The 26765-nt window shown below is 46.5% G+C and overlaps 1 protein-coding gene across 1 annotated transcript in view; it reads left to right on the forward strand.

Moving 5' to 3' along the window:
- The window catches only part of KLHL20 (kelch like family member 20), a 155424-nt gene extending 128911 nt beyond the window's left edge, over positions 1-26513 (forward strand). Inside the window, exon 12 of the mRNA XM_069232038.1 lies at positions 22280-26513. Coding sequence (XP_069088139.1) covers positions 22280-22364 — 85 coding nt within the window. The 3' untranslated portion in view covers positions 22365-26513. The remainder of the gene's footprint in view (positions 1-22279) is intronic.
- The last annotated feature ends 252 nt before the right edge of the window (positions 26514-26765 follow it).

Raw genomic sequence — 26765 nt, forward strand, 5'->3', positions numbered from 1 at the left:
TGATCAATGTTTCATAGGAAACTTAACACCATAATCAGTTGACGCTTACTGTAAAGTGCCATCTGAGTTCACAAATCACCTATATAAAATGAATATCAATTCTGTTTCAGTAACTTCACTATTTTGCACTGTATGCCAAACACTCAGGGCCTGATTTAGAGTTTGGTGGACGGGTTACTCGGTCTCAGACGTGACAGATATCCTATGTGCCGTATTATGACCTCCATAGGCTGAAAAGGATCGTAGTACCATGGACGGGATATCAGTCATATTTGTGACAGAGTAACCCCCTCCGCTAAACTCTAAATCAGACCCTCCGTTCAGGCCACTGCATGCTCTAGATTTCTTTCAGAGACTGAAGATGCTTCAAAGATAATGGAACGGATGCTTTTTAAAAGATTCCCCCAGTGCCAGTCTAAATATCCCTGGGCTGACCTCCATGCTATCTGGAACTTGTGCCTCTCATCAGAACACAAGAGCCACTGTGACTGCTTCTCTTTGTTTGCCCTTACACCAGCACCGAGACAAGATGATGGGCAGACAGCAAGATGGCCCAGTCATTTTCTGACGCCCCTGACATTTTCAGCTAGGTTGACCTCCTAGGTGCCAAAGAAGAGGAGGTGGCATTGGGTGAGTTGCCAGAGCTCCCAGCCCACCAGCCTAGCCCCAAATACATTGGCTCTGCTGTCTTGAAGCAAGGCAAGGAGTTGTTCCTTGAAGCAGAGTCTCCAGAGGATGCTTATCCGGCTCGGTCAGCTCCAGGCCATGCGTAAAGACCACGGCATGCATGAGTACTTTGATGTCCCTGCCCTCGCCACCCCTCAGTAGGTAATAGAGCCTGATGCTGAAACTGCTTCCACCTTCAATCGCAATTAGACACTGAGACACAGCCTCTGAGCTGAGGAGAGACTAAGCTGAGGCCCCAGTTCCTCAACTGGCCTCGAGGATGCCTGCCAGTGCTCGGCCATCGGCATCAAAGGAACAAAGGCAATATAAACCCTTGACACATCTCTGGGGCCGCTGCCACAGTCGGTGCTGAATCCTGCCTGCCTCAATGTTGAGGAATGCCCCATCCTCGAGAAGCTTCAGCAGGACCTAGACCAGGCATATTTTCATCCATCCATGCAGAAGTAAAATTGCGGCCTCAGATAAGGTTTTGCCCAAGAAACACAAACTTTCCTTAGATGAAGTCCACCCATCAGACACTTCTGTGTCTCACTTGCCCCACAAGAGGTCTAAGGAGAAACCTTTGGTCCTTCTCCTCCTCCTTCTCCTCCACCACTTCCTCCTCCGACCCCCAGTAGCCCACTCCCTTATTTTCAAGATGAGGACTTTGACCCTGTGCCGTAGTGCTCCAGGGGAGTCTCGGAGGATTACATTGGGGACTCCCAGATAGTCCCTGACTTAAACCACATTTCTGTCTGGTAACTATAAACCCCCTGCCGGCCCAACACCAAACCTCCATGTCCCGAACGACACATTTTACATCATGGGCCATGTCCCACTGGAATCCCTGGTGGTCAACCGCTAGAAAGAGAGCAGCAGCTAGGCTACCTAGGACTCGCTGCCTCCTGACCAGGATTGATGCTGCTGGAAATAGAGTAGCGATAGTCCGGCCACACACTGCTGCTTTGCCAACTCAGTAGGCCTTCTCTAGTTACATCCGAGCCCACTGAGAGGAGTTGGAGGGGCTCTTGTATCACCTCCCTGACCAGTGTTGTGTGGTGGGGGCGGTGTTGAGGAAGGCAGGGCCATCTACAATGCACCATTGGGTGTGCTTTGGATGCAGTTGATACTGCCACCAGGGAATTGAACACCATGGTCATCCTACAGCACTACTCCTGGTTCTGCATGTCTGGCTTCAAAACGGAGGTACTACAGCACCTTGTCAACCTCTCATTCGATGCAGAGCACCTCTTCTGGACCTCAGGTTGAGTCAATATTTGAGATCATCAAGGAAGACCACCAAAGCAATGAGCACCTGGTCGGTCCCTTCTGGCAGGGGCTGCTTTCAGAGGAAAAGGTACGGAGGTAGCGCAAAAGCCACATCCTCAACCTCTATCCTCAACAGATAAATCTTAACAGAACACTTTCCTATGGTCACACTACAGAATATCTTCCTCCTGCTGCAACAAGGCCACTTCTTGGCCGTTCTCGACTTGAAGGATACTTACTTTCACATCCTGATTCATCCAGCTCAATGCTGCTATGTCCGTTTCATGATAATTGGTCAACACTACCAGTTCAAAGTGTTACCCTGCAGAGTCATCATGGCCCGAGGGACTTCACCAAGTGTTTAGCAGTAGTAGCTGCTTACCTCAGATGAGGGGGAATTCATGTGATCCCAACATAAACAACAGTCTGATCAATGTAGCAAGCAGACAGGAGTGGCTGACTCGCACCCCAGCCTACAGTCTCCCTCCTACACAACCTTGTGTTCACTGTGAACAATACAAATTGCCACATAGAGCCACTTCAAGTCCAGCCCTTTCTAGATGTTGTCCTCAACACTGTTGTGGGAAAAGCTTTCCCCAGCCCTAAAGTGTGGTCACAAGCAGAGTGTCAGATGGAGAATCTGGTGTTGGTAAGGGCCAGCACACATTACTATGTAGTGGTGGAACAACAAAGTGCATTTGCAGGGCAGGCCTGTTGCACACCCAGTTCCATAGGTGACCATTGCACACTCCGCTCTAGACGGCTACAGGGCACACCAATGACCTGATGGTCCACTGTCTGTGATCACCGCAAGCTAATCCTAATTCATGCATACTACATGACCGCCATGCTGTACCTTCAGACACAAGGAGTCATGCACACACCTCACCTGTCAACCCTAGTGAAACAAATCTGGTGTTGGGCCATCCATGACATAGTTCACATCTTGGCACAATACATTCAGGACGTGGACAGTGACTTTGCAAACCTGCTCAGTAGGATGCAGCAACAAGTCCACAAGTAGAACCTTCAACTACAAGTCATTCTCCCGTGCTTTTCCAGGAGGGGCAACCCAGACATAGACCTTTTTGCCACAGCAGAAAACACCAAATGCCAAAACGTCACCACCACGTTTCCACATCCCTGGTGAGTTGGCAGTGCTCTGTTGATGAACTGATCAAAAGGTCTTGGCCTGTGCCTTTCCTCCTCCCCAGTCATTCCGTACATGGTCAGGATACAAACATCCCTCACCCTTATCCAGGTGGCTTTGACGTAGCCAGACAACCATGGTTCTCAACCACAGCAAGGCAGGCACCCTGACCCCAGGCAGCTCAACCTAGTGATTTGGCTGTTGAGGTCCTAGGGTTTGATTAACTTGGTTTGCCGCAGGACATACTGAGAGAAGCCAGTAGGCCCACCACACACACTTGCTATGCTGCAAAAGGGAAGCGTTTGGTTCACTACTGTACTTCAAACAGTGTCAATTCACTCACTCCTACAGTGCAGTACATCACTGGTTACCTTGCACAATTAAAGGTTGGGTTGGCTTACACATCAGTCATGATACACCTAACCGCCATTGCTGCCTGTATGCAGAATAGGGAATATTCTTCCCTCTTCATAATCCCTTTTATAAAAGTGTTCATGGAGGACCTTAAGCGTGTTATTCCACCAAGGGTGTCCCCTGCTCTAAATCTGAACCTCAATATTGTCCTCAAGAGACTGATGTGGCTCTTTCGAACCACTGCATATGTGTCCTCTGCAGTTCCTTTCTTGGTGGTTACCTTCCTCATAGCAGTTGCATCACTTATAGGCTTATGAGTGAAATGCAGGCCTCCCACTTCAAGAACCTTTTTTCCGAGTATACAAAGACAAGCTAGTTTTTAGAACTTATTCTACATTTTTGCCCTAGGTGCTCTCGTGTTTCCACCTTAATCTTTCAAGCTCCCAGTCTTTTTTCCACGACCTGACACTGTTGCTGAAAGAACACTCCAGACTCTTCACAGTAACGGTGCTCTTTTGTACATTCTACACTGGGCCAAATCCTTCTGCAAAAGAGCGGTTTGTGTAGTTTTCTTTCAGCCTCATAAAGGCCACACCATTTCAAAGGCAGGGATTGCTATGTGGATCATCAAATGTATTCAGACATGCTATACTAAAGCTAAGAGTCCTTCCTTCCCACCCAGGCCTCACTCCACCCACAAACAGGGTGCATCACTGGCTTTTCTGGGAAATCTAACCATAACCGACACTTGGAGAGCTGCCTCATCATGCCACATGGTCCACTCCACACACATTTACAAAACACTACTTTGTGGACGTCCTGGCAAGAGAGCAGTCCAGAGTTATCAAAACTTTGTATCAGACCTTGGCACTGTCCACTGGCTGGCCACCGCTTCAGGGAGTACTGCTTTACAGTCTGTGCACAGCACACGTATGCACAGCCACACATGCTACGTACATGTGTAATATGTTACTTACCTTGTAAGCATCTGTTTGTTGCATGTAGTGCTGTAGATTCACATGTGCCCACCCTCTTCCCCCGGAAGCCAGTAGTTATTACAGATATATTTCACTTTAAAATAATTATTTTATACTTGCATGGTCAACATTACTTCTAACACACTACACCATACTTACTTCCACCCATTTGGTGAAAAACTTTGGTGCCCATGCGCATCTACACCCAGAGAAGAATTCACCCAGACCTTGGGACTCAAAAGGCTTTTTCGAAATAAAACAACTTACAACTTCTGAGTCCAACACTAGATGACAGGAGTATGCACAGTATGTGAACCTACAGCACTACATGCAAAAAAACAGATGCTTCCAGGGTAGGGTAACCCCCTTTTGGTCCAAAGAATGGCAACAACGTATTAATTGAACAAGCAATGACTGAATCATTCCAGGCTTCTATCTTCAGGAGGTCAATCAATTGGAAAATGCTTGTATCAAAATAATTAGAAGTGTCAGCAGTGCCCCTTTGCGGTGTGTAGAAACAGAATGACTCAGCAGAACATTACAGGAAAATCACGAGTGGGTTCTACAAAATGAAGTTCTGCAATATGTCTTTCAAAACTGGCTCTGAAAGTGATCCACATATTGCTGAAAACAAACAAACGCCTGGAATTCGCTTCCTTAAATTATCAATTTGGAATGAAGGGAAATAGCCTTTTGATAAAGTGTTCAGGCATGTTTCTTCACTCATTTCCTCCAGATTCCATCAGTAATAATCAAGCTAACTTGCACCAGAACAAGGATGATTCTCATACCTGGAACAGCCATGTCATTGGTGGTTTACCAACTTTCTATCTTGCTCAGAACACTGCCATGCTGACCTAATCTCCTTTACAAGTTCACGGGCCAGATCCTGCTTGCCAACTTTCCAAAACTAAACTTTGCAGCCTGTCTTTTGAACTCATACAATATAGGCACAGAAAACTGTATGGACGTTTTGAAAGAGTGTAACCCTTCTTCAGCTAGTACACTGGACACTTTTAAATGGAAGAGATTCTGCATCTATTATAATCGGGACATCTTTGGTTTCTCCAGATGTCAAGAAAAGGCAGATCTTCCTTAACTTCTCCTCTTAGCGAGATCTGTATAACACCCATTCTCAGTTAAGGTAAATCTTCCTGCTGTTACTTTCAAAAGTAAATGTACTCTAAATCTTTTTCTTCAGAGTGCCTGTGGTAAAAAAAAACATCTTTGAGGGTATTCAAGGGTAGAAAAGGTTTTTCTGACAGTTAAACCTTTCTCCTCCTTGGGAACTTAACATGGTCCACTCTTCTTTAAGCGGGTTGATGCTCTCATTATTTCTCTTCTATGGGAAGGACGTCCTAGCAGGGTTGGCGTGGACAGTGTTAACTAAATGATACGAGGATGAGAGGCTGGAACTCCCGCGCCTTGACCTGTATTATTATGCAGCACACATCCAGCATGCAGCTTGTTGGCTTGACTCAGACGACAACTGGGAGCAACAGCTGGCAGAGTCAAGGCAGAATGTCTGCCATAATTGTTAATGGAGGGCGCAGGGATTTTGCAGGACCTTCTCAACATAGTTCGACAAACCGCTCTACTATGGCAGTCATATGTGCGAACTGTATTGAAACAGGTCCCATTTCACAGAGAACAAACGATTCAGACACCAAAACCAGCCAGACAGATAATGTAGAACATCACATATTTGGTGGGTGGGGGGGGGGGGGGGAGAATACTTGCACTCCCTTAAGCCATTTGTACCCCAGAGAGACTTTAATCTCCTTTGGGGAGGCCCACCAGGAGTACACACTTAGCCCTGGCAGAAACGGCAAGGGTGGTTTGGCCATCTTATCCCTCAGCACCCAAACCTTCACAAATGCTGAGGATCCTCATAGGTTGCGTCTTGGGTCCTCGTTTGATTTTGCTGCTGTACAGATCCATGTGTGCAGGCGTGGTGGGTCCGCCACCCCAGGCTTGTGCAGTTTGAGATGGAGACTTGGACAACCCGTTGGATGACTGGGATTGGGTGTGAGTTAATGAACTAATCCACAGTGCCTTTTGTAACACCCGCTTTAAATTGGTGCTCTACAACTTTTGCCATAGGACTTATTTTACCCCCAGGACATGCACTGTATGGCCCGACATTCCCCAACAGTTGCCCGCGCTGTGGCACCAGTGGTGCAGGCTTTATGCATTTAGTTTTGGCAGTGCAGATTAATACAGACCTTCTGAAGGCTGGTGGTAGACGTCATTACTAGAACTACACACTTGAACATGACGCTTTCTCCTCAGTGTTGCCTTCTAAGTGACAAAAAGTGTCCAAAGGGCAGGAAGGTAACATACAAATTCCTACAGTTGTCTTTGTTTTAGCTCGATGGAGTATCGCTATCACCTGAATGGTGCAGAAGACACCTGAGGTTACATTGTGGCATAAAGATATTTTTTGGAGTGGTCCTAAGCAGAGGAGATACTCATGAAGCTCAGTAAACGAGACAACAAAGTGAATGATGACCTAGCTGACTGGAGGGACCTGGTCGACATTCTTTTAGACCCCGACTTGGATACGACCTCAACAGACAGTGACGGCACGGGTGACAAGAAGGGGTGAAGCCCCGACAGTGGTATCAATACTCTGAATAAAACCAGAGCTCCATGTCACTTACGTAGTGAGGACTCGCTGTCCATCTGGGGGACATAGATTAGCCTGTACACTTGGAATTATTTGTGTTACAATCATAATGTATCACGTGTACTGTCTCTTGTCATGCAAACTTCTGTCCGCTGACTTTTTTTTATAGTGTTGCTTGTAAACCTGAAACATGAAGGTTGTAAAAAAAACAAAAAAACAAACAAACATGGTCCTCTCTAAACTAATGGGACTGTCTTTTGAACTGATGCATAAGACATTCTTAGTGAATAACTGAGCGCTGCTTTCCTAGTAGCTATGACTTCGGCTCACAGTCACTGCGATTCAGGCCTGAGCTGCCACAAACCCTATAACGTTTCAAAAGAACAATGTGAAGAAAACCTGTCTGAGTTTCCTTCCTAAAGTCGTTTCAAAATTTCTCTTCAAGCACACTAGTTTGTTAATGACTTTCTTTCAAAATCCTTCTTGTCTACCAGAGAGCTCCCATCACACTATGGCTGTAAAGAGTGCTAAATTTCTGTCTAGACAAAACTATAGATTTTAGAGAGTCACATCACTTGCTTGTGAATTATGGACCCATTAGAACAAGCTTATGTCTTGTAGTATACTCTGTTGTCAGATGGCTAATAATAGTCTCCCAAAGAGGCCGAAAGCCTATTCTACAAGGGCAACGATAATTGGTGTACCTCTCCCCAATTAGTACGCTTTTGGATTCTGCTGCTTCTTGCTGGTATGACCACATGCTGTAGGACAAATGCGAGAAACTGGGACAGGCTGGAAGGTATTTAGAGGCCATTGAGGGGTGCCTCCTGTGAGCAAGAAAAATGTTGATTGTGGGCAAGGGGGCATTTATATGTCATAGCAGACTGGTTTAAAGGGCTGAAGGACGAACGGGTCCTGCCCAAGTAAAGTTTTAGGAACATACTTCTTTTCATTGAATCTAATAACATGGTAATTGAACACTTACTGTGAAGTTGAGGGGCTCTGTACAAGAAAGCTGGGTTTTCTAAAGACTAACAATTGAGTTAATTTGGAGTCCAAAAAATAGAAAATCCAACTTTCTGGCATCAGCAATGTATTTATTCAATTCTTTTTACCCTTAAGAGGTGTGTTAGAAGGTTGATATTTTCACAGTACTTACTGTGATTGTAATGTATAATTACTACAAAAAAGTAATAATATTTTTGTAGGACGCCTCACAATGCACTCTGTCCACACCTAAGTGCTACAAATGCTGTTGATGCCTTCTAAAGGATAAAAGGTTGAGTCTGTTTACCACGATTGAACTTGTCAACTATCCACCTCTTAGCTATGATTGTATCATAGCCACACTTGAATGAAAACAGCACAAGGGATCTTTCCTGGGAAATAGCCCTTTCAATCAATCATTAAATTTATAAAGCGCGCTATGTACCCGTAAAGGTTTCAAGGCGCTGGGAGGTGGGGGCAGCTGCTATTGGTCGAAGAGCCAGGTCTTGAGGAGTCTCCTGAAGGTGAGGAGGTTCTGGGTCTGGCGCAGGGGGGTAGGGAGGGAGTTCCAGTCTTGGCGGCGAGGTAGGAGAAGGATCTGCCGCCGGAGGTCTTGCGTTGGAATCGGGGCACGATGGCGAGGGAGAGGTTGGCACAGCGGAGTTGGTGGGAGGGGACGTAGAAGTTGAGTCTGTTGTTCAGGTAGGAGGGTCCGGCGTTGTGTAGTACTTTGTGCGCGTGGGTGAGGAGTTTAAAGGTGATCCTCTTGTCCACGGGGAGCCAGTGGAGGTCCTTCAGGTGGTGGGAGATGTGGCATCGGCGGGGTATGTCGAGGATCAGGCGGGCGGATGCGTTCTGGATGCGTTGGAGTCGTTGGATGGGATGCCTGTGTAGAGTGCGTTGCCGTAGTCAAGTCTGCTACTGACGAGGGCCTGGGTCACCGTTTTTCTGGTTTCCGTCGTGATCCACTTGTAGATTCTACGGAGCATGCAGAGGGTGTTGAAGCAGGAGGAGGAGACTGCGTTGACCTGTTTGGACATGGTGAGGGCGGAGTCGAGGATGACGCCGAGGTTGCGTGCGTGGTTGGCTGGAGTAGGGGGGGGGGGGACCCAGCGCGGTGGGCCACCAGGAGTCATCTCAGGCCGAGGGGGTGCGTCCGAGGATGAGGACTTCCGTCTTGTCGGAGTTTAGTTTCAGGGGGCTGTTTCTCATCCACTCGCCGATGGATTTCAATCCCTCGTGGAGGTTGGCTTTGACGGTGTGTGGGTCATTGGTGAGGGAGAGGATGAACTGTGTGTCGTCGGCGTAGGAGAGGATGCTGAGGTTGTGCAGACGGGCCAGTTGTGCGAGGGGGGCCATGTAGACGTTGAACAGTGTTGGGCTTAGCGAGGAGCCTTGGGGGATGCCGCAGATGAGGTTGGTGGCTTCGGAGCGGAAGGGTGAGAGTCGGACTCTCTGGGTTCTGCCGGAGAGAAATGAGGAGATCCAGTTGAGGGCTTTGTCTTGTATTCCGGCTTCGTGGAGACGAGTTAGTAGGGTGCCGTGGCAGACCGTATCGAAGGCAGCGGAGAGGTCTAGGAGGATGAGGGCTGAAGTTTCGCCGTTGTCCATTTGCTGTCTGATGTCATCTGTGGCGGCGAGGAGTGCAGTCTCGGTGCTGTGATTGCGTCTGAATCCGGATTGTGAGGGGTCTAGGATGGAGTTGTCTTCGAGGTAGTGGGTGAGCTGGGCGTTGACGATCTTCTCGATGACCATCGCTGGGAAGTGGAGGAGGGAGATCGGGTGGAAGTTTTTGAGGTCGTTGAGGTCAGCCTTGGGTTTCTTGAGGAGGGCTTGGATATTGGCGTGCTTCCAGCTGTCCGGGAAGGTCGCAGTATCGAAGGATAGGTTGATGATCTTACGAAGTTGGGGGGCGATGATGGAGTCGGCTTTGTTGTAGACGTGGTGTGGGCAGGGGTCTGAGGGGGATCCTGAGTGGTGGAGTTCATGGTCTTTCGGGTTTCGGCGTCATCTAGGTGGGTCCAGGTGGTGAGGCGGTCGGCGTAGGAGGAGTTGTCGGGGGTGGGGTCTGGCGGAGGTGTGGTGTTGAGGCTGTCGTGGATGGTGGCGATTTTCTGGTAAAAGAAGGTGGAGAGTGCGTCGCAGAGTTTCTGGGATGGTGGGACGTCGTTGGCGCTGGGGTTGGAGAGCTCCTTCACGATGCAGAAGAGCTCCTTGCTGTCGTGTGCGTTGTTGTTTAGGCGTTCTGTGAAGTGGGAGCGTTTGGCAAGTCGGATTAGTTGGTGGTGCTTGCGGGTGGCTTCCTTGTGGGTTGCCAGGCTGTCGGGTGTGCGCTCGAGAAGCCATTTTTTCTTAAGTTCCTGGCAGGTGCGTTTGGAGGTGATCAGTTCGTCTGTGAACCAGGCTGCTTTTTTCCTTTTGTGCTTCTTTCCTTTATTGAGAGTGTTTTAAAGTTTTTACATAAAGCAAATATGGGGAACAAAGACATTGGAAGAACATGATTTGCAGAAGATGAAACAATTTCGTCGAACAGGAAAACCAGGATAAGAGTGCAGGACTTTTTCAAGGTCGGTAATTTTTTTCAATTATGCCACATTTTAGTGAAGGCACTTTTTGGGGAGAGGGTGTGGAAGGGTTAAACCCAAAGTATTGAGGGTTCTAATCGTGTTTTTAACATGCACGAATTACCACCATTTGTCCTTAGTATTGGCAATCCATGCAACAACAAAAAACTGAAGCAGGAGAAAGATTGCTCAAGAGCACACAGTTTAGTCGCAAACGGAGGCAGGGATTCAAAACCTTGTCTTCTGGTTTTACAGTCCAGGCTAGCTTCAGAGGGTGATAACTCTGATTTAGTAGTCACACCTGATAATCTTAGTCTCTATCTTTTATAGAGACTAGAGGCCTAATTTAGAGGAGGGATATATGGAATAAAAATCAAAAATGCCGTCCATGACAAATAGTCCCTCCCCACACCCACTCAACAGGGTTTTAGACTTTATTTCGAGAGCCCTCTCCTCTACCCCACTGGTATCAGTGTAGCGCCCGGTCATACTCTAGACTTACTTTTGTGCCCTATGAAAATGCCTTTGAGTATAAATTGGGAGCAAGGTAATCGTTCACATGAAAAATGATTCTGTTTCAGAAATATGTAGAGCTTCTACTTTGAGAGCTATCCTTACTTTTACAAGCCGTAATTGCCTTCATCTCATTCTTGGGCAGATGGTCAGATAAGTTAGGCAGCTGTAAGGAACGTTTTTGTTTAAAGCACATTAGCCCTTGTTTATTCCCCTGCTTCTTATTTTGGAAGAGCCTGCTATTTTATTTAGCGCATGTGACTGTTAAAGATTTTTTAGAGAAGAAAGAAAAGTCACTTGGCTATAATCATGGTTCACTCCAGGGGAATCATCAGAAGTTAAAAGCAACCCTCGCACTTCCTGTGATAAATTAACCAATCATTTTTGGGTTCATTATACCCAGAATTCAACCTGTTCCCTGAAAACGAACTGACCTAACTACCAATGGCACAGCATGATGGGATAGTGGAAGACTGTAAATCCTTAAAAGTGCAGTGTTGGTTAAATTGGGCTTTTCTTCCAAAAAGCTTCTCTAATAATAGAGTGCGTATGTTACTGTGCCCAACCCTCTTTTAGCAGTGAACCCTAGCCAGACCCTCTACTCAACCCCTGGCCGTCCGGCAACCCCTACTGCACCGGACCTTCAGCCATGCTTTGGGCAAGGCCTAGCCTGTGACCAGGCACTGATGCGTGCACCCTGCAATCTGCCTTCCCTCTCAGTTTTCAGCCTTTGATCTTAGCATCCTGATTTCAGCACACAGTCTGATCTGTGGCCCCTCTCCGTACACATCCCTATCTCTCTGCCCTATAAGCTGCCTGTTTGTTAATCCTTTGTGAAACTCGCAAGTCATAAATGGCTCACGATGTTTCACAAAACGGTGGACAGATATGTTTGTTAAAACGGTTTGCATGATCTCCTTTTGACTCGTTAGTCAAGTACTATTTCCTGGAATAATAATTGCGTTGTCCACACCTGGGTGCTCCCTGTACTCCTCTGGGGTGTGATATTTCTGAGGATGGCCCTCTTGGCTGTGTAATAGTATTTCATAGTTTTTCCACAGCATGTGACTGGGGCGTTTCAAGGTGGGTGGAAAAAAAATTCAGAGCCGTTCTGCAGCCAGTCACATTTATCAGACATTTCAGAATGTGATTAACATGAGTTGGACTCATGCATTAAAACTGCTGAGATACACAAAAGTGGTAACACTTCATAGTCTGCCCTGTAACTTATTAAAATGGCAATATCTCTAAAACTCCTAAAATGATTTACACCAAACCAACAAACTCATGCTTTCTTAGTAAAGTTCATCTTTCGGTAGGGGTCCCTACTGACTCCACACCAACTGCTCTGGCCTCTGCACCAGTCGGACCCCTCAGGTCCAATCCTGGATCCAGTCTGCTGCAGGTCATGCCTCATCGACCTTTCCCAGCTCTGGTCCTGATGTTGATAATCCAGGTGCTGGCAGCACCACCCTTATTCTGGTAGGGTGTCAATAGGTGCAGATTCCAGTGCCAACTGGAGCTGTGCCTTCCTAAGGCTCAGGGAGGAGTGAGAGTAGTTGCTGATCTGTGTAAGGCCAGTGGACTGGACACTTCTCCAGATACCTGCTTTCTACAACTACCATGGCTACGGAGAAGGAAGCATCCTTTGTAATGGTGGTGTGGAGTGCAGCTGAGGTCCTTGACCTTTAGTTCTGACTGCGACTGAGGGCAACTAATGTCTTGACAGAGGAGCTACAACTGGGAGGGTCCCCTTGAGAGTCGCTACTCTCATTCAGTGAAGCCCTCGCGGACGTCCTGTTTGGCACCTGGTCCAAGCTCAGCACAGGGGCTCCTGTGGACAGGACGATTGCCTGCGACCAGCTTCCTACTGCAGGGGGCCCCAAACCTCCCTACTCCACACCCTTCAGAGAGAGCTTGGTTGTCCAAGCCTCTACTTCCCTGGTGTGTTCCCTACCACACCCCCGGGGAGGGAATCCAAGAGGCCTGACACCTTAAAGAAGATTGTTTTCTTCCACCAGTCTGGCACTGCAGTTCAGAAACACTGCATGCCTTTTGGGCCCTACTTACATGCCCTGTGGGGTATGGTTGCCCAGGTGCTGCGATCGGTCCTGGAGGATCACCAGGCCCTGCTCTCTCAGGCTGTTGCTGATCGGAGGGAAGCAGATAAGTTCACAATACAATGTGGACTGGATACCCACCGACTCACTAGGCAGGGCAGTTTCATGGACGGTGGCCTTATGGAGCCATGCCTGGTTGAGGGCGACTGGCTTTTCTGGGTATGTCCAGGCATCACTCATGGACATGCCCTTTGATGAAACCTGTCGCTTCTGAGACAAGGCAGATTCGGCGCTACATTGCTTTAAGGACCGCAGAGCTATGGCCAGGTCCTTGGGCCTTTCTGTTACCCCCTCATCACCCACAATCCGCCTTTTGCTCCTTTTTTGCTTCCAAGCGCGCCTCTACCCTCCCAGCCACTGCACCACGCATGCTTCCCAGTCTCTGCATGGCAGAGGGCACGGTACCCACAGACCATGTAGGTTGGGCCGCAAGGGGTCGGCCCATTTGGTTCCCTCAGGCCCCCGACAGCTACAACCTCTAGACCCTCCTAACCTACCCTTGTACCATCATTGCCACCCAGTTGGTGGATTCACCATCACCTGCCCCACTGGCAGTCCATACAATTGGAGAGGTGGGTTTTGCAAATCATCTAAAGGGGCTACCCTGTCCTCTTCATGACTACCCCTCCTCCCGTGCCACCAAGTTACGACAGGCTAACAGAGGATTGTCTGTCCCTTCTCCGCCAGGAAGTGTCAGCTCTGTTCGCTGAATGAGTCATAGAGGAGAGGGTGCTGACACCAGCAGGTCATGATTGTTATTCCCACAACTTTGAGGTGCCCAAAAAGAAAGGAGGCCTTCGTCCTATCCTTTACCTTCACCCTCTCAATTTCTTCCTCAAGAAGGATAAGTTCAAAATGGTCACACTAGTTTAGGTCCTGCTGCCCTGTACCCAGGAGACTGGATGGTAACGTTGGACTTGCAGGACGTATGCTTTCACATTCCCATCCTGCCTGGCCACAGATGTTACCTCCAGTTAAGGGTAGGCCACTAGCATTTTCAGTTCAGCATCAGGGAAAGTCAGACAGTATGTGTTTGGGTGTTCTGTCTTCTCTGAAGGCACCTGTAGTATCACCATTGTATGCTCCTAGGCCTTGTGAGGCAGCATTGTCTTCTCAAGCACACTTTATGGTCCTGTTGGCAACCAAGAGGCTGCCAGTCTAACTCTGCACCCCCCACACACACATTCTCTCTCTCTCTCTCTCTCTCTCTCTCTCTCTCTCTCTCTCTCTCTCCTCTCTCTCTCCTCTCTCTCTCCTCTCTCTCTCCTCTCCTCTCTCTCTCCTCTCTCTCTCCTCTCTCTCTCCTCTCTCTCTCCTCTCTCTCTCCTCTCTCTCTCCTCTCTCTCTCCTCTCCTCTCTCTCTCCTCTCTCTCTCCTCTCTCTCTCCTCTCTCTCTCCTCTCTCTCTCCTCTCTCTCTCCTCTCTCTCTCCTCTCTCTCTCCTCTCTCTCTCCTCTCTCTCCTCTCTCTCTCTCCTCTCTCTCTCTCTCTTTCCCCCCCCCCGCAGAAAATGGGTGCAGTTAGAATTTTAAATAGGCAATGGGGGAAGTCCCCTGACTGAAGAACAGCAAATGGCCATGAAGCAAAAAGGGCATGGCAATCTTCCTGTTAGTCTTGCACTGCTAAGGAATGCATCCATCAACTGACTTCGTCACTACCCCTCCTTACCCTCAATGTTGGCCTCCAGACAGGAGCCCAGGACTAGTTACTGATGTATGCATCAACAGAAGGCCTACCCCTCCAGATGCCCTGGTTGTGGAGTGTCACAGCTGGGCCTGGAAAAAGAGATGTTGGAATTCCTGACCTGTGGCCACGCTTCATGGGTAATGTGAGATGAGTGAGTGTCAGGAGTAGGAGGGGCCTGTTAGGTTAACCAAGATCCTGCACGTCCGCCTGGGCAAACACTGACCTGCTGGATCCTGGTGCCACAATTGAGAGCCCCAGGCAAGTCTGGCCTTCCCTGTAACACAGCCCACCAGGCAGGTCTCGATCACATAGCCTGTTAGGGCTGGGTCTCCACTCCTGTAATTTGCTCATGTAGCCAGCTGTCACTCCATCGGAGCCCCACACCATCCTCTGCAACACATGCTTGGCTGGGGCGGAAGGATGTGGCCAAGTGAAGAATGATTAATGGAGCACTGGGTATGTAGCACATTCCACGTGGGTCTGCAGTCTTTGCTATTTTGGCCTTGCCCTGACAAGCCACGGTTAATCATGTTTCCACACTGTGGTGCAGACCACACATCTTCCCTAATCCCTCACACACCTGGTAGACTGTGTGTCATTCCAAAAGTCGTTGTAAGAGAGGCTTAAAAATTGCAGTGCATGTACAAGCTCACAGGATGGATTGGCTATTGTGTGGTATGTTGCTATAGAGCACAGGTGACATTATAAACCTCAAAATCTAAACTTATTAAAATGACTGAAACCACAAATGAGCATTTTGTGGTGTAAAGTACCCCAAACCATGTTTTGGGGCCTCGTCCATTTTTTAGTCTAGGAACCCCTCTGCAGGGAAAAACGTTCCACTATAAGCTTATCAGAAACAACAAACGGGGGCCCTGGAATTATGCAGCAAAGCAGAACCACATTATGCTGCAGGTTGACCACATTATGCAATTCAGAACACATACGTTATGCAGCACACTGACCGATAAATGCAGATAAGAATGAATGTCAGTTCTGTGGAAAATTCAGATTTCTAAAAGGAAACCATACATATCCACCAGAAACTTCAGGCCTTCAGCCACTCCTCTGCCCCAAAGAATGTACCTGTATTGGAAAGAACTCCATTGAGATAGCTGATCGAAGTACCCGAGAGAGACCTACATCAGGTATTCAACCTCTGTCTAACCTATATCATCAAGAAGGCTGTTGTTTAGTGTGTCTCGCCTTCCGAGCCAAATCACTTTAAGGTATAATCAGGATCGCGTTGGCATCCGTGGCGCACCACTGATCAGAAGATACCCCAGACCTGTTCGAGGAACAGGATACTAAAGCCAAGCAGCTTCTGGAGGCTTCTGGTGCAGAAGCTCAGTTGGAGTTAGGATGACTACGACTCTCAGGTCAACGTGTCACGTAGGTTCTCATTAGGGTAATCAGGCTACTGGATTTGGGCGGTAGGATCACCTAGGTTGTGTGTACTGGGTACAGTTCCACACCAGGTAACACCCGTCTGCCTAATCCGGGGTTTCCGGCTAATTAGCAGTGCCCCATCTCTTACTGAAATGATTGTGGCAACGGAGATCATGGTAAGATAGACTCCCCAGGGAATCATGGTACATCAGATCGCATCCCATTCTCTTAGTTACCAAGATCTTACTCAGGCAAAGACAACAGAGGCAGAATATATTTAAATAAGCATTTATTAAAATATCTGCATCTTGGATAAAAGCAGGTGCATAGCAATAACGAGGATAATAAAAGACAATAGGAGCAGGCATGTGACTAAAAATGTAAAACAGTCCTACTATGTTGTCTAAACTGGGGAATGGATCTATAGCCCCTCGCCTGTGCTGAGTATGAGCACAGCATGCTAAGCCTAATCTGCCCTTTGGGTTTCCCCCTGGGAGTGCATCATCCCTCATACTTGGAGAAGGCCTGAGGTCTAAAAAGGCACCATACTCCTCTGGTTCAGGGTTCAGCAGTCTAAACAAGTAGCTATAGCAAAGTTTGCATCAATCAGCATAGTTGTGGTCGTCTGGCTGGAACCTCCCTCTAACGTGTCTGGGACAAAGGGGTGTTTTATAATAAAACAGCTGACATTCTAAGAAATGGTCCCCACATATGAGTGTTTTTCTGTGAATGCTGGAGACCCAGCATACCACGTTTGTCGGCAACCCTATCTGATTCTAGCCTTGGAGAAAGCACAAAGTGATCTATATGTCCTCCTGGGAACACAATGCTTTCCTAGGCAAAAGAACAATAAGACAGAGAGAAATAAAACTGCGCCGCAAATGAAGCTATTGCTAGAAAAATAAAGCAATTCCGTGTAAACTGTAATAGGGTGAAAGTGCACAGCAGCAGGCCTAGATAGCTAAAACAACGTGTCTAAAACCTAACTAAAATAGCTATACAACAACGAACCTCCACCCACACAGTGACCGGTTACAAGTGTGGCCGCAGTGAGTACCAATATCCCTTCAATCATCCCTAAGCAGCACTTGGAAGCTGAGCATCAAGCTCACAGGCCACTCATGAGGCTTCTGGTCCACCACTGCCGCAAGGCCGTAGTAAGCACAGAATCAGAGTCAACGCTCATACATTGTTGGGCGTTGAATCCCGTCTATCCTTCAACACCTCCATAGGGAGCTTGATGCCAGGCAACAACAAATCCACATTCAGCTTGAAACTGGGCGAATTGTGGCCAAGCCTGCCCAACAGGCAAAAGACTGTCACACCAAAGAAAAAATTGACCTTTGAGGAGGCCATAAATCCAACCTCAGAGCTAACACTGAAACAGCCTCAGCGCCACAATAAAGTCTATCACCTCCACCTGATGTGCCTCAGCTACCTCCAACTCGCACTTCACCCCCTCCCTCTCTCCTTTCCTCTCCAGTGCGCCCACACCCACCCTCCCTGCGACTACCAGTGAACCCTTTTCCAGAATCCCCATAGGTTTCCCATATTTCAGAGCTTTGGGAGGATAGTTCTAGGTCTCTCTATGACCCTTATAATGCACCATTTGATCCCAACCCCATGATCATCCCGTGGGATGATTATAACCTGGACCTCCTGGGTGATATGGATCTGGACCTATATCAGGCTGAGCCTTCCCTTCCGGGCAACACTAATGCATACCACGAGGTGCTGCAGAGGCCAGCTGCTCACCACAAAGTCGAGAATGACAAACAGCCTGAGGAGGAGATTTGCTCAGGGAGACTCTCTACCACACACAGATTTATGCAGTACCTCCCAATGCTTAAGCCAGTCCCTGACATCTTCAAGGAACCAGTCAAGGTGCAAGTCATTGCATGTAGGATGTATGAAAAATTTAAGGCTTCCGCCCCTGTTCATTCATACATTATGGAACAACTACCACCTGATTCCCTAGTGGTGCATACTGCACAGAAATGTGCAAATTAACAGGGCATGGGGGATGGATGTGAGAGTAAGAAAATAGATGCAACAGGATAGCGACCCAATCTGCTGAGCATTGGTGTATTGCTAATTGTGTTGGGTTACTCTCCTGGTATAACCATTCCCACTGGGATGAGATGGAGGAGGTGCTGCAACACCTTCCGGACCAGTACAGGAAGAAAGATCAGGAGTGGTAACCGAGGGGCAAATTATCCCAATACAAACATCAGGTGCACCTTGGGGACAACGCTGCTCGGGCATTAATACAAGTATCCTTATGTGCAGAAATGCCCAGCTGCATGTGTCTGGCTTTCATCCAGAAGATCAACAGCATCTTGCCCTTTGGCGGCGAGCATCTGTTCGGCCCACAAGTTGACCGGATGCTGGAAAACATCAAGAAGGATACTAAAACTGCCAAAGCTATGGGTATCTTGCATATCCAGTGGCTCCTTTTGCGGCTCACAATTTTGTGACTGAGCCGAAGCCACCACTCTAGAGGTATCTGCATCCTTCTCCAAGTGGCGGCAGCAACAGCAAACACCCTCTCGGGTTTAATACAGGGATTAATGGATACACAGCAATACAAGCAGGGGGAAAGGTGCATCCCCAAAAGTAATGACTCCGTTACCTTTTGCCTGACCACTCACCACCTGCGCAGGGAAGGTTGCATGGATGTTTGCCCCAGTGGGCAGAAATCACTTAGGATCAGAAGGTTCTAGATATCATAGCAGAGTGATACATCAGTACACCACCAAACATCTCCAGCCTCCTCCCTGCAGAGTCAAAGTGACCCTGAACATCACTGTCTGCTCCAAGAGGTGATGGGTGCACTGCTGACCAAAGGGACCATTGAACCCATGACCCTACAGCACGGGGTAAATGGGTTTAATCCCTATATGTTATCATTCCAAAGAAGGACCGGTCCCTTAGGCCCCATCCTCCACCTCAGACACCTCAACAAATACATCCTGTCTGAAAGCCATTCCTATCTTGCAGCAAGGCAGCTTCATGACTGCCCCTCATCCTGAATGACACCTACTTCCAAATACCCATCCACCCTGCACATCTAATGGTTTCTCTGGTTTGTGGTAAGTGGTCAGCAGTATCAATTCAAAGTGCTGTACTTAGGAGTGATCACAGCTCCCAGGGTGTTTACAAAGTGTTTTGCAGTTGTTGCCGCTCACCTCAGAAAGAGCGGCATCCAGGTGTTCCTTTACTTGGATGATTGGCAGATCAAGAGCGCAACACAACAGCAGTACCTAGCACACACCTCGGCCACCATACATCCCCTGCACAGCCTAGGCTTTACCATCAATGTCTTCAAGTCCCACCTCCAACCACTGCAGGTACAACCCTTTCTAAGATCCATAATCTACTCTTGTGTGAAGAAAGCAATCTCCAGCAAGGCTCTAAACATCCCAAGGGCTGCTTCCTTTTTTTCAGCCAGATCGCCAAGTAACGGTCAGACAGGACATGCACCTACTAGGCATGATGATAACCTCTTTCTTTGCTATCTCCCCATATGCCAGGTTGCACATGTCTCTTGCAGGGGTGCCCAGCGACACAGTGGTCACTGCCAGAGGGTCAATTGGATGATCTAGTTTTGATCTGGAGCCGTACTCCACCCTCTGTGCTGTGGTGAAATCCTAACAGTCATTTCTAGACCCAGTTCTGCACATGGCCATTGAAACGGATGACATTCTCACTGGTTGGGGAGCACATCTTCAAGAGCTGACCGTACAACACGTGTATATACCTGACCAACAGAGCCTCCACGTGAACCACCCAGAATTAATAGCAATTCAGCTAGCCCTCATATCATTCCTACTTCCCATTCAATACATGGTGGTTTTAGTCCAGACAGATAGCACAACCACTGTATTTTACCTATCGAAACAGGGCAGCCCATACTCCCTTCAGTTGTGGGCTCCAGCTCAGAGCATTTGGCGTCCATCCTCTCATAGAGGACATTCCAGAACTGGACAACATCTTTATAGACCTTGTCAGCAGGATGCATCAACAAGTCCACGAGTGGGAACTCCACCCCAAAATCCTGATCCCATACTTCCACCATTAGAGGATTCCACATATAGACCTGTTTGCCACCACAGAAAACGCAAAATGCTCATACTGCGCATCCAGACTCCCACAGTCCTTGGGCAATGCACTATGGATGAATTGGTCAAGGATATTTGCCTACGCTTTTCCATCTCTCCCACTTATTCCATTCATAGTTTAAAGGCTTCTGCAAACATCCCTTACTCTCATCCTAGTAGCCCCAACCTAGGCCAGACAGCCCCAGTTCAGCACCTTCCTCAAACTGTCCCTAGTATGACACGAGAAGCTGTCGAGATCTTTTCTCACAGAATCTGGGCATGCTCAGGCACCCCAGCCGCTAACAGCTCAATCTTGCAATCTGGTTCCTGAATCCTAGATTTTAGGTATCTCATTCTACCTTCAGAATGTATGGGTGTCCTTACTGAGGTGCATAGAGCCATAACCAGGGCCTGCTAGGTGGCCAGATGGAAGAGGGTTGAGCACTACTGTCTTCCTTGACATATAGCCCCTCTTCAAGCTGTAGTCATTGTGTGCTATCTGATCCACATTCACAAATCAGGCTTCGCACACACCTCCATTATGCTTCACTTAGTGGCTACTGCCAGTTACCTTCAAAATGGACAAGAAACCTCCCTTTCCTTTTTAGGGTCCCTGCCATCAAGGCTTTTATGGACAGACTCAAGCAGGTTATTCCCACCAGGTGTGAAACCCTAACATTGTCCTACCAGACATATGAGACCTCCCTTTTAGCCACTATACTCATGTCCACTATGGCTGCTATCATGAAAGGTAGTTTTCCTAGTAGCTATCACTTCCCTCATTGAGCTACAAGCTCTTATTCTGGAAGAACTCTTTTCCAGGTCCATTCAGACAATGTAGTCCTCAGGGCAAAGCTCAAGTTTCTTCCTAAGGTGGTCTCTAGTTTCCACTTAAATCAAACCATAGAACTGCTAGTGGTTTTCCCACACCCAGAGTCTGTAGTGGAACAAGCTTTTCATAGTCTAGATGTCAAAAGAGCACTTGTTTATTAAACTGATAGGACTAAGCCTTTTACGAAAGATACATCACAAGTTGTTTCCTTTACTTACCCTCATAACTCCCAAAAAACCTTTAAAGAACTAAAGTAGAAAAGCAAAAGTTCTACCATCTTGATGTGTTTTACTTCTTCGTTGCCGGTACAGGAAACGGCTAATTAAAGTTAACCCGGTAAAAGTGGCAGGAGCTGTGTTGAATTCCACCTGCAGCTTCGTATTATGTTTTGATATGTTGGACCGAGAAACCTTCTTTTGTTGTTTAAAATGTGCTGATTACGCAGCAAATTCAAAAACATTTGGAATTTACTGCATCCGAAGAACCACAGAAATCCAGCTGGAGTGCCAAAGAGTGCTTTATTGTTTAAGATGCTGGTAGTAAGCATAGTGCTTTCTGTTCTTTTCTGTTGAACATCAGCTGTGCGCTACCTAAAAAATACAATCATTAATGTCTTGCCAAAGAAAGAACATAAAGAAAAACATGCCAAGGACTCGTTCTGGAGGGCATATCTTTTAAATTGACTTGTAGACAAACTGTCAGAATATACTGCATTTTCAAGACTAATGTAAAAACAGAATTGTAATACATTACAGTAGATTAGTGATGACATTTATTTGTTACAATTAACTGCTGCAACTGGACTGTATGAAGACCATTAGGCACAGGTAGTGCAGGTTTTTGTCCTAAAGAATCTTAACGTTTTGTAAATGAAGGATAATTGTGGCTGACCTTTGGTAGAAAATCACTAATTGGCACATTATTCCAACAAATTATATGTTTTAAAAATAGTGTTCATTTAATCTAGAAGCAAATGCCAAGGAGGACGAGAAACGCATGCTCTAGAAATCCCTTTCTTTACACTCTCGCTTTCTGTCCCCACAGATTGTACGGTGGAATGAACTATCGGCGACTGGGTGGCGGCGTGGGAGTGATTAAAATGACACACTGCGAGTCGCATATCTGGTAAACTCCTCTGTAGGTGAATTGTGACTTTTGTCCAGTGCAGAGAGACGAACTTGATGACCTGGAACATGTAAGCGGTTTCTTGTCGGTGACTGGAGCTAAAAGATTCCCATCTCTCTCCATCCTGCAGTTCCTCACTCACTCATTCAAGTGAGGGCTTCTTTGGTTTGCGACGATAGACAGCAGAGCTCACGTCTTGGCAATCTTCACTTTAAGCAAATGGACATTTTTGCTTAACGGTTTTTCTCAGTTTTGTTCACTTGTTTTTAAACTCTGCCCATATTCAACGTGGGGTGAACTTAAGAAGTATTCATGCGCAGGTTAGGAAACAAAGCAAGTTAGGCTGAGCTAAGACTATCTCTAAGACTGTGCTGATCCAAGACAATCCTCTCTGCCTTGCCTGGACAACCATGCAGGGAGGTGCTGCAGGAATCCACACTTTGCCTTATTGCAGATGGATGCCGATTTGCCCGAGTGGCCACATGCCACCTTTGCACTTCGCGGAATGCTTGAAGGAAAAAAATGTATTATTTGATGTGCTGTTCTTTCTTGCAGTTCCCAACTTCATGTTACCCTTGGCAGTCGACCACCTGCGGGTCGAATAATGATTGTGCATGTTCAGAACAAGTTAAACCAGTGTTCTCCCGCCACACTGTGAGGCTGTTATTAAGACATTTTCCTTCTACATTAGGCAGAGACCACCTCAGCCTGAAGCCAGTGGTATAACCTTTAATTGCCTAGAATTGAGCATTCATTTGACTCCTCTAAAAAGAATGGTTTATTCCACAGTTGTACGGTGTAAGCATTAGGACCCAGCACAGGCATCGCTTGTTTTAATGGTAATAGATCTTTCAGTTGAACAGTCAAAGTGGAATGGGAAATCTAGCAAAATCCTCATCAGTCCTCCTTAGGGCACACGATTGTGTTGTACAGAAGGGTAAAACGTTTGGAACTATATGTCCGTACTGTGTTTTAAAGATGCACACAGTACTCCAAAGGCACTAGAGCAGCACGTCCCCTACCTTAGTCTGTTTACTTTATTAAAGGTGCATTTTATGAATTACACCAGTCAGTCTTAAATCCCCCCCTTGCACTCATTTTACGTTTGGAGATCTCAATGAACGTTTTTTCGTTATGTTATGTGATAATTCTTTGGCACTGATAAACGTGTAAAAGCTTCAACTATTTGTGTCCCCCTTATATGTTGCAGATTTTTTTTATCTGCGACTTCTTCATTCTTGTCGCCAATTTGCAACCTACATCTTGAGTTATTAGCTATCCCGGTGCCTTTTTGGAGTATAATTTTTCTCCCTGCCCTTCAGATGTTTCAGTTCATGACGTGTGTGTGTCTGTCTGTCTGTCAAAGTCACACATCACAGCCTTTGCTATAAGATCCACTTCTAGAGCAAGGATACTGTTGCCTAAACTTTGAGGTCTTAGGAAAGGTGTTTGACAGAATGTCTGTCCCCCTGTATGGTAGCACAAACCACCATTAACGATACACAAAAATAAATTCACTCCTCATAGTGTCAAACCGCATTTTTTGTAGTAGCACTGATTTTTATTACTCAGGCATGACAATTATTGCAGGCAGTGGAAGTCAAATGCTTGATGGAATGTGGGCAGCCTGTAAAATTTTGGTACCCACTGACCCTCGTTGCATGTTATAAATTAGCCAGATAAGGTTGTACACCCGGATACCTGAAGAGTACTTGTACCATGGACTTAACCCTATATAATTGTCAAGACAAATCTTCTGAAATATTAAGCGCCGTTAGGTTCCCACTATGCCAGGGATCCACTGGATGTTCAATTTAGCACTCAAAATAGTGGAAACCCTTCAGACTGGTTTGCAGTTTGAGAGGATCCTGTTAATGCTTATTGCGTAGAGGACTGTGAGAACCACCGTTGACTGCGTGCTTCACCATTAATTGGACATTTATGTCCCCTCTTATCTTTTCCTAAACAGATGTTTTTAGCCTCACAGCTTTAACTTCCAGGCCTCTTTGAGTACCAACATGTGGGACACTACCAGATAGTCACCATCTTTGCCAAAGCTGACAATACCCGTGAGTTCATGACCTTTCATTTTCCCCACAGAGCGTGGATGTTTGTCCCACCGCACTCCGAGGTCCAGTTTTTGCTCATGTACCATATTCAGCCACCGTCCCATTTTCAGTTGCTTCACATATTGTTTTCCCAAGGGATATGCCATGTTTTCCAGCCAGGCACTTCCCCTGGTGCGCATACCTCTGGAACAGGCTAATGCCAAGGAGCAGTTTTCAGGTCAATGGTGGTCTTAATGGAATCAGAGATTGGTGACTCGCTTGCTTTCTTTGCATATCTGATATCTGCAACTTATTTCAGCCTGTTCTATTTGCTAACAGATGTGTAGTCATTTACTACAGATGTAGATATATCATGTGAGTGATCTTTCTTGATCACCATTTCCAAAGTAATCTGCTCCATCTTCCAACAGTATTGAGTGACAAAGTAAAGTTCTAAAACAGAACTGTCATCGGTCTCCGATACCAAGGCAAAGCACGTCACCTATGCTTCTGTACCCTTTCAACAAGCCTTTTGCAGCATATTTGGTTCAAATGTTCTTCTTGGGTAAACTTTCGCTCTATCTTGTATCACCTCTGTTCAATTCTTGTCCCACTGTATCACTCGCCTTCTCTTCTCCAGTGCTAGGAATGATACTTTTCCTTTACAGAGCCCAGGACAGATATTGATCCAGTCTGATGAGATCAGCTACACAGGAGACGCCCTTGTAAAAAACTGAGCTAAATTAAATGTAACTTGTTTTCAGGTTGCGTTGAATTCCACTTGTAAACTTTTTTTGTTCACAAGAGAGGCTGAAGCAGTGACCTGGTCGTGCATTTACCTATATTTTGGTGCTGCCAGTCGAATTTACTCTCTCCATCCTGGCATGGGCACGTAAGAATGTGGGAAGAGGATTTCATATATGGTTCGAAAAACATATTTTGAAATATTCTTCACATTCATTTTCAGAACATACGCTTTTTAACACATACAGGGAAATCAAAGACCCAGGTCTTCCTTTTACATTTCCAAGAACTGTGACGTATCTCCACTTGATGCTGCAAAGTTACCATAGTAGAGATACACCCTTTAATTGGTAACTATCCTCTCAGAAGCTTATGATGAAAGTGCATGTTCCACGAGGAAAACAAGCAATTGGCGCATTTCCTTCAAATGCTTAATTATTAAAGCTCCTTGTCAATGAATAATTCTTTAATGATATTTTTCTGGGTACATTTGAAGAAAGTTGCTTAAGTCAATCAGGGCTCGGCAGTTATAAGAAGCCACGGTATAGAAACTCATAGCCACTGATAAGCGACAATGTTTCTGCATGGGGAACATTTTAAGTATCCATAGATAAGAAAACTTTAAAATGTGTAGTACAAAGGGAAAGTCTTGCCTGCTTTGTTAGACTTGCAAAACCCCATTTGACTGTTTTAGCGGTTTTTTTAGTTGTCTGTTCTTCCAAAGTTTGAGAGGCCCAGGATGTATTCATTATTCGTTAGCTCAGTGTCTGCTTTCAAAATCTACAGCTGTGTTCGGACTAAAATACCTACCTCACCCCTCTCTCTTTTAAAGTATCGACTAAGCCGGACACCGTTCACATATTCCTTGCTCGGTATATTTGTTACATGCTAATGGCGTATGAAAGAGTAGAATTTGCTGCGGATACGCAAGATATAAGTCTACACAAATGCTGCCAGGGTGGTTGCGTGTCTTAGGTGGAGATGGTGAATGAGGTTAGACTACCGCTTTAACATTGTGATAACCAGATGGAACATGTGCACTGTGAGGCAAGTTTGTTTGTCAAAGCAAATAAGTGTACAACCACATTTAACCTCCTTTGCAGGTTTTTTTTGTGTGGTTGCCTTCTATCCTCCTGTCAAGAACCTTCTCAACATGGTATATAATTTTAACTTCCCAAACCCCATCTCGCATTAAAGGATGGTATTCTTGCAGCAACTGTCCAAAAAGTGGCACCTTAAAGAAATGTTATCTACTGAAATGAAAGAAATGTTTACATTTATCATTTGCTTTTTTCGCATGAGCAACGTGTACAATGAACAGTTTTAATGTTTTATCTTCATAAATAAACCATTCATGCAGATTTTGTTGTGGTGTCACCTTTTTTGTTAATTCCCAACAGTCTTTCTTGTTGGGAGTGACACTGTAACGTGGAGGCAGGCATGGGCTGACCTCCATTCAAAGCTTAGAGTAGTGGTCGCCCAGGGCGATCCTTGTAGCTCGAATTATTTAACTGAGATGTTCCATAACACCCTAGTTTCAACTGCGCTGTATATTTACCTCATCAAGCTCTTTAGCTAAGTTGAGTCCAACAATTCTCACTAACCAGATGATG

Source organism: Pleurodeles waltl, chromosome 4_2 (genome assembly GCF_031143425.1).
Source record: "Pleurodeles waltl isolate 20211129_DDA chromosome 4_2, aPleWal1.hap1.20221129, whole genome shotgun sequence".
Classification (NCBI taxonomy): domain Eukaryota; kingdom Metazoa; phylum Chordata; class Amphibia; order Caudata; family Salamandridae; genus Pleurodeles; species Pleurodeles waltl.